This window comes from Sardina pilchardus, chromosome 6 (assembly GCF_963854185.1).
Source record: "Sardina pilchardus chromosome 6, fSarPil1.1, whole genome shotgun sequence".
Lineage (NCBI taxonomy): Eukaryota > Metazoa > Chordata > Actinopteri > Clupeiformes > Clupeidae > Sardina > Sardina pilchardus.
In genome coordinates, this window is record NC_084999.1 from 3,674,739 (window position 1) to 3,683,782 (window position 9,044).

The window sequence follows — 9,044 nt, forward strand, 5'->3', positions numbered from 1 at the left end:
CTAAATGAGGCCATTAAGTTCAATTTCCAAAAGATTTTATTATTATTATCATTATTATTTATTCCTTTTTTTAGTCAAGTTAGCTCTTAACTTATGCACAGCACTGTAACAGTTGACGAATCACTACTGCAAATGGGTTGTGATGTTAATCACAAATGTTGTGGAACAAAAGCACTAGGCCTTAAGTTACACTTTTCAGAGCACAGACGGACAGAGTTCTGCAAGAAGCCACAGGGGAGAAAAAGAATCCTGTACACACTCTTTCAGACCCCACGTCCATTGGTGGGTCTAAACCAATGAAAATCTGTGATTTCATTTTGAATAATGCATTGTTACTAATTGGATCCTGATGACCCTATCAGAATGCAGTTATGACCTATAACTTGATCTGAGAGGGCTTTGGACATCAGACAAGATATACGTTTTTTGAAGCTCGACAGGAACATCAGTAAACACCTTTTTTGCTGTTTCACCTGAATTTTTGTTTATGCTAGCCTAATCAATTTGTACTCAATGTAATTCTAGCCATTGCCGGTGATGATATTTGAAGTTAGTTTGAATATATTAACAGTGTAGTACAGGATTTTTTAAACACGCAATATCCATCCCAGGTGTTGGGAGATGTCACTAGGCAAGGTTCTGACATATCCTCAAGACCCATGACACTTTTCTTTTTTTAATTTCCACTATTTTGGATGAATGCGCAGAAGTTTGTACTAATGTCTGTGGTCATTTGTACTAAATCATGCACTCATTTTAGATTGAGACTATATGGACTGAATGTACTAAATTGTGTGCTTTGTTTACCACAGTAATTTCCCGCATATACAGTACAGTAAGCCGCATTGTGTATAAGCCGCAGGACAGTGTTTTATGCAAGTTAAAAGAAACAAAACCATATTAACACCATATTAACTGCCCCCCTGTATTAATATCATAGCTACATTTGCAAAATCAATGTATAAGCTACATAGTCGGGAAATGACGGTAAATAGTGTGCTCATGAAGCTACATAGTATATAGTATAACGAGTGCACTATTCACGGAAAGCACAATTTAGTAAAAAATGGGCGCAGAAATTCAAAATGAGCATATTTTATCTTGATCTTGTAAAACAAGCAGATCATCTTGATATACAAAAACAATTTTGCAATGACATCTCCTGGCTGAGCCAACAGACACAGGTGGGACTATTTAAATCATGAAAAGTAGAGGTGAAACACGCCGATCACGGTCCAAAGTGACCAGAAATGATCATCATAAAAGGCGGTATGACCACACGCGTCCACCACAGGCCAGCTCCACTGACCACAGGCACAGCCGTCTCAAGGGCCTAAGTTAAGAGCGTCTGACCAGAGCTGTCCCTCCCGCGGCTGAAGCAGACCATTTCACAGGCAAACAATTTCTACACTCATCTGTTTATTTTCATCCAACCTCAGGTTTAAAAGTAGCCAACGCTCATGGCCACCACAGTGCGGGTACACCATGTTGAATGTGTGAACAAGCATCTGACATGAGGTTGCTGACAAGCCAACATACTGTACTGTATGTGATGTTGACTTCTTGCCGTTCCAGGGTTGCATTGGGACACATGACCATATTGGAGCCAAAACAGCGCGACTTTAATAAAAACTGTGTGGGTGTGTGTGTGTGTGTGTGTGTGTGTGTGTGTGTGTGTGTGTGTGTGTATGGCTTGTGTATGTATAACAGTTCCATATCTTAATATAGATCCTGTACATCACACAGAACATTATTAATAGGCGCATGTACTGTAGGCAGAACACACAAAAATGTACCGCTGTACCTCCATTACCGCTAGCTGTTTACGGACGTGTCTACCGAATATAAGGATTTGCTCATAGTCATATGTGATAACAACAATACACTTCAAGGGCCGAATATAAGGATTTGCTCATATGTAAAAACAACAATACACTTCAAGGGCCGAATATAAGGATTTGCTCATATGTAAAAACAACAATACACTTCAAGGGCCGAATATAAGGATTTGCTCATATGTAATAACAACAATACACTTCAAGGGCCGAATATAAGGATTTGCTCATATGTAATAACAACAATACACTTCAATAAAACATATCTCAGGGGCCAGATCCAGCCCACAGCCGTCAACTGAAGAGTCCTGCTCTAGTATATGCGTCCAAGACTCCATCAATGCAGTTACCAAATATCCCATACTATTAATGGATTATTACAGTCAGCATAATCGTTAAAACATATTTTGTCATAGGCTACAAAATAATTCCATCTGTTGTTGTTCTTTTTTTTTTATTGCCAGTTTTCACTATCTTGGTTCTGCTTGCTAGAGTCTGCATCCAGAAGAGTAAGACTGGATGCCCTGGAGCGAGACAGAGGTTCGGAGGGGAAGACGAGCACTCACCTCTCGGATGTCGGGTCGGAGCTGTTGAGCGGATATTTGAGCTCGATGATGGTGCCGTCCTTGTCCTGCAGAATGCCGTTGTCGGCCGTGTAGTAGTCCACCAGCTCGGAGAGCGTGGCGAACTTTTCCCCTCCATACAGGTCATAGAAGTCGCCCGAGTTCTGGATCCGAATGTGGGTCACTGATTCCCCAACCCTGGACCAGACAGGCGTCATGTGCAAACATGAAGAGATATTAGAAACGTGCTTTATGAAATACTAGCAAACATTCTTCTCAGGAGTCACATGCAAACATGGTTAGATATTAGAAACGTGCTTTATGAAATACTAGGAAACATTCTTCTCAGGAGTCAGACGCAGCAAACATATACATGTGTATGGATGTATCTTGCTTTGTTTTTCAGGGCAGAACACTTTGCAAACAGAAGACTAAAACAAATGCTTAGTAAATACTTAATATTGATTTCCACCAAGCGTTATTGAGGTGTAATGTGCTGTCATTTACTAAATGTGATTGATGTAGAGTAAATCTAATGCAATTTTATAAACTCTAAAAGCTGTTGGTGCTGGAAAGATTGAAAAGTGCGGAATGTCTATGTAAGCCATCTGCCTTAGGCTGTGTGCGTGTGTGTTGTGTTGTGTGTGTGTGCGTGTGTGTACTGGGTAAGGTGTGTAAGGTCAGTCAGATCTCAGCATCCGCCCTACTCTGTAACACCTATCTCTCTGTCTCAACTCAGATCTGCAATGTGCAATATGATGAGGACACGCCTCTTTTTCCATCCCCTGCATCACACATACGTACACATGCTAACACAGATACACACATACCAACGCACACACACACACACACACACACACACACACACACACACACACACACACACACACACACACACACACACACACACACACACACACACATTGTTCACATTACTCTGTGTCTTGGACATTGGTCACAACAGTTAAAGCATTGCCAATACTTTATGGATTACCACACACACCCCTAGGCTGGAGTTGCTGTTCAGTTTTTATATGCAACCTATTTCAATTGGCATGATGGTGTACAGTATGGACAGTACAGTAATGAAACTGAAAAGTTGTATTAAATAGCGCACTAAAACTGCCATCTCGCCATGGATTCAACGTTCTCATTTGCAAAACAGACATCCTCCATTTTTCTTCCAATTCCTCAATTTTTCCCCATTGATTTTTCAGCTGGCCAAATCAGTGGATTTATTTTTATTTTATCTTAACAACCCAACCGCAGATCGTAACACTGGATATATCTGGTGTTGAAAATGAACTCATCATGAGAGGGGTAAAATGTCACATTCATATTTTGCCTCATAATACACGGTATCCATATTCACTATTCTTATTGACAACAGAAGGAATAAAGTCTGTCCGTTTGCTTCAGCGAAATACAAACCACCAATTACGCAAATGCAAGGTTGCAGAGATAATTCAATTAATTTACACACACACATTGGTGCACAGTCACTGTCTCAGCTAGCATTTGGTGATAATAAAAACACAAACACAAACACACACACACACACGCACACAGTCACACACTTCTTCCAGTTTACCATACACTGCTCCCAATCTACCAATTCAGACAACACCGCTAACACCAATAACATCAGTTTAACTAACTAAACTGGACAAATAAAGCACAATGGTAATCAGAATCCTTTGGCACTACTCTGATCTTTAGCCTGATGTGCCTTATCATAAATTCCCCTACCCTGGGGTGCTCTATGCTGACACAGCAGGTAAGGGCTGGAGAACTAATCCAGGCAGTTCGGGAAATAACCATCGTTCCAGGAACTGAACTGGAAATAGGGCTTGTTACAAGAATCTTTTTATTACATTGATCACTCACTCACAGATAATGAGATGTGTGTTATCAAAACTACGCCAACACTTCAGCAGGGTGAGCAGATGTTAATAGAGTATATTGTACCTTCTCTTTGTCTTATTATTAGCAAATAATTATGATGTAAAAAACACAACAGTTACACAGATGTGATTGAGTGTGTGTGTGTGTGTGTGTGTGTGTGTGTGTGTGTGTGTGTGTGTGTGTGTGTGTGTGTGTGTGTGTGTGTGTGTGTGTGCGTGGTCAATACCTGACAGAAAGGGAGAAATCTCCCTGGTTCTTTTTGCTGGGTCTCGCCAGAAAGCTGCCATGCATCCCCCTCGTCTTCAGCACTGTCTCTGCGTCTATACCAGACAGATCTCTATGGAACCACCTGTAGAACCCACACACACACACACACACACACACACACACACACACACACACACACACACACACATTATAGTTGGCGCAGCTTGGATTTGGACTTCTACTGTACCTACTCTTCTCACCTTTCTCACATATTTCATGCTCATCAAACACAACAGGAAAAAGACCTTTTGTGTTACCACATGGCCTGGCCATGCACTGACATACTGTACTCACACTACACCACAAGCATATAGACTCAAAACACACCAGGGGTTTTATATAACTACCTTTTTACATGTACAGTACGCACACACACACACACACACACACACACACACACACACACACACACACACACACACACACACACACATCATGTCATTCATACTCGTTTTGTGTAGATGTAACTATGTAGGCATAAAAAAAGCTGCAAATCGCAAGTACGGTCAGATGACACCGGTGTACATGGAGTTTGCAACGTGGGAAAACTGAAAATATGTCCCAACTTACCGAACCATCTTTCTCTTTTGTAGACGTTACACCTGAAGATGAGAAAACACCGCAGGTGAGCAACAACACGAGCAACAACAACACAAACACATCAAAAGAAGTGGCACAAGCATCAAGCACATGCTGTCCTGTCTGTCATGCTGTGCAAACCTTGCAACCGTTACTGAATATTCTACTTCCTTTACACAGTATACACAATTACATTATTATAAACACACACACACACACACACACACACACACAAGACTTCTGAAAGTGCCCCCCAAACCCCCCACGCTCAGCCCCCTTACTGTAGAAGTAACCCCGGGCCGACGCACCTCACACACACACACACACACACACACACACCCAAACTTGCTTCTGCTACCTCTGAAGGTCAGAAGCTACTGCAGGCCAATCCTAACAGCACACTCTTCCCCTTTCCAGCCAGACACCTGTCATTTACCCTGTCTCTTTTCAAAGGTGAGTGCACACACACACACACACACACACACACACACACACACACACACATACACACACACATATACACACACACACACACACGTACACTTACTCTTTTTAGCTCCTCTGAGAACAAGAAGTGATCTCCCTGCTCGTCTTTATACGTCTGAACCAGGCCCTCCCTCCCTTCCTCTCTCTGTCTCTCTCTCTGTCTCTCTCTTCCTCTCTCTCTCTCTCTCTCTCTCTCTCTCTCTCTCTCGTGCACTCTTTCTCTGTGTCAAATGTCTTCCTTCCTTTCAGTTGCCTCTCTGATAAACCAGCATAAGCTACGCGGCAAACAAATGAGGCTGCCACAAAGGGAGCAAGGGGCTAAAGACACGCACACACACACAAACACATACACACACACACACACACACACACACACACGCACACACACACACACACACACATGCTTGTTCCCTGGTGTCCGTGAGTGACACTCAGAGAAAAAGAGGACACAGACCCGGCTGATCTCCTCTACTGTTCTCTGCTGTACATCTCGTACGGTTCTGCGCTGCTCTGTCCGTTACCTCTCTGATGGGTGTTCTCCAGGTTCTCCAGGTTCTTCAGGTTCCCAATAGAGTTCTTCTTCAGGTTCCACGTTCTTCTTCAGGTCTCCACAGGCAAAAACAACACTAACAACTCGGTCCTCCAACCTCCGTGTCACACGCAACCACTGGGGAAAACGTGCAAAAAAAAAAAAAAAAAAAAACTCATGCAAAACCTGTAAAGACAATCCACACACACACACACACACACACGCACGCGCGCGCATAGACACACGGGCAGTGTACAACCGAGAGGAAGAGATCAGTGTGAGAAGTGCAGAGATGGAGTAACAGTGGCCCTCGCACAGCTCCAGGAGGGGAACTTCAGAGTTTGCATAATGCTGCTGACACCAATGGAAATCAAGTGACACTGGCGCACCAACAACAAAAAAAACAGAAGCTCAGAGTCCTGCTTTACCTCGCGTCTTTTCAATTCCTCCTTTCCCCTTTTCTCTTTCTCTCTCTCTCTCTTTCTCTCTCTCTCTCTCTCTCTCTCTCTCAGGCCTGTGCCCTCTCTAGCTGTGCCTCTTGCGCTCTCTCTTCCCCTCAGTCAGGGGCAGTTAGACATGATCCTCCATTAGCAACTACAGCTCAAAGTTCAACCTGACACTTCCTCATTGGACACACTCACACACCCACACACTCACACACACACACATAGCATACACACATAACATACACAAAGCGCACAGACCCACCCGACTCGACGAAGGGTCAGAGGGGTGAACTCCGCCAACAGAAGCCTAGACAGGAACCTTCGGTGGCACGCTGGAGATCAGTCAGAGATGCATTAACACACCCAGTAGGCACAAGGTGCCGGGCTGGACTGGGCTAAGACTACATCTCCCACAATGCACTGCACTGTCAGACTCTCAGCATGAGGAAGTGACACTTGAAAAGAAGGAAGGCAGAGAATAGCTCTACCTAGTGTACTGTTGTCGCTCAAAGTAAGATTATTACATAATATTCTCATCTGCACAGATGACAGAGAATAAAATATGATACCAAAATGAGGTAAAAGGGAACGTTTTGAATTGCAAATGTTGATGGCACATTGTTGACGCGATCAAACTCACATATTTGACTACATGCAAAGCAAACTACCATTAAGAACACCACTCAGAACAACATTCAGAAAATAATACAATTATAAGTTATATATATTTTTTTAATAATTATATACTAATATTATAATTATGTTATATACTGTATATGGTCACCCATCTGTTATATATACCATATATAATAAAGTATAAAATAAAACATAATCTGATATCCATATTCCACTCAGAGAGGCAGCTTTTAGAGGCACACTGTTACGGGTCAAAAAGCGAACTATACAAACTCAATAGCCGCAGTTAGATATCACATTAAGAGGCAACATAATATGGAAATATGCGCAAACTAACTACATACTGTACCTGCCTAAGATCAGAGGCGTAGAAGTTTAAGGGCAGATAACTTAATACAAAACTACTTTTGATAGCTGACCCAGAGTCAGTTCTGTGGATGTCCACAACACGCAGGCAAACACAACAGACTCCTAGCCTGACCAAAGTTCCTCTCTAGGCACAGTTGCTGCTCTCGAAGTATATGCACGCACACACACACACACACACACACACACACACACACACACACACACACACACACACACACACACACACACACACACACACACACACACACACACAGATGTCAAAGGGACAGACAGGGAATGCATAATTTAATACTCACCCACTCACAGTACAGTCAGCCACCTCCTCTTCGTAATCCTCAAGCACTCAACACACACACACGTCTGCTAATCCAGCCGCAGCCTGTTTGAACAGAGAAGGTACTGAGTGTGTGTGTGTGTGTCTGCGGTTATCTCCCATGGAGGGCAGTGCCTGTAGAAATTCCACTTGTGTGTGTATGTAAATTCTGTGTCAGTGTTTGTGAAAGAGTTGTGTGTGTGTCTATAAACAATTGAGGTGATTCTCTAGTAGTAGTGTGTGTGGTTGTAATGTCTGGTGCATATATGAAATGTGTGTGTGTGTGTGTGTGTGTCCGTGTGTCCGCTGATGAGCCCACGGAACCCACTCCTCGACACCCTCAAAGTCCTCTTATGTGTGTTTGTGTGTGTGTGTGTGTGTGTGTGTGTGCTGAGGAAGTTAGAGCCCACTCCTGGGCACTGGTCAGAGTCTTCTTTCTGTGTGTGTGCGTGTGTGCGTGTGTGTGTGTGTGTGCTGAGGAAGTTAGAGCCCACTCCTGGGCACTGGTCAGAGTCCTCTTTCTGTGTGTGTGTGTGTGTGTGTGAAGAAGTTAGAGCCCACTCCCGGACACCGTCAGAGTCCTTGTCCCTGTTGCTCTCTCTCTGTCCCCCGCGTTCCTGTCGTCTCCTCTCCTCTCCTCTCCGCTGGCTCCCCGCGGCTGCGTCCGATAAGCCATCTCCCCTCTCCACCCCCCTCCACCCCCCTCCATCCTCCATCCTCCTCCGCCCTGTAATTTCCCTTCATTTTCCTTAATGACTGTTTGTGTCTCTGCCAGTGTGACGCTCCTCCTACTGCTGCTTTTCTCTGCTACTCTTTCTTTTTCTCTCCCCCTTTCACTTCATCTCTCTTCCATTGCTCCTCTTCTCTCCCTCTCTTTTCTCTCTCTTCTCTCCCTCTCTCATTTCTCCCTCTCTTCTCTCCCTCTCTTTTCTCCCTCTCTCTTCTCTCCCTCTCTCATTTCTCCCTCTCTTCTATCCCTCTCTCTTCTCTTCCTCTCCCTTCTCTCCCTCTCTCTCAGTGACCACACGCGTAAGTGTGTGTGTGTCCCTCCCCTCTCTGGGCCAATGCTATTTTGGGCTCTTCCCAGTGACACACACATCTGATAACCTGACTGTT

The 9,044-nt window shown here is 43.8% G+C and overlaps 1 protein-coding gene across 5 annotated transcripts in view; it reads right to left on the reverse strand.

Annotated features, from left to right (window-relative positions):
* ptpn6 (protein tyrosine phosphatase non-receptor type 6) overlaps positions 1–8,049 on the reverse strand; it is a 32,152-nt gene extending 24,103 nt beyond the window's left edge. The window contains exons 1-5 of one of the 5 annotated variants that reach the window (XM_062538145.1): positions 7,912–8,049; positions 6,157–6,302; positions 5,141–5,172; positions 4,530–4,652; positions 2,402–2,596 (exon numbers count right to left, since the gene is read on the reverse strand). In XM_062538145.1, the coding sequence (XP_062394129.1) occupies positions 2,402–2,596; positions 4,530–4,652; positions 5,141–5,148 (326 nt within the window). In that variant the 5' untranslated portion in view covers positions 5,149–5,172; positions 6,157–6,302; positions 7,912–8,049. Of the gene's footprint in view, positions 1–2,401; positions 2,597–4,529; positions 4,653–5,140; positions 5,173–5,696; positions 5,790–6,156; positions 6,303–6,592; positions 6,765–6,872; positions 7,006–7,911 lie in introns of those variants that run through there. The other 4 variants (XM_062538144.1, XM_062538143.1, XM_062538146.1 and 1 more) reach the window with 4 other exon arrangements.
* Positions 8,050–9,044: the final 995 nt, after the last annotated feature.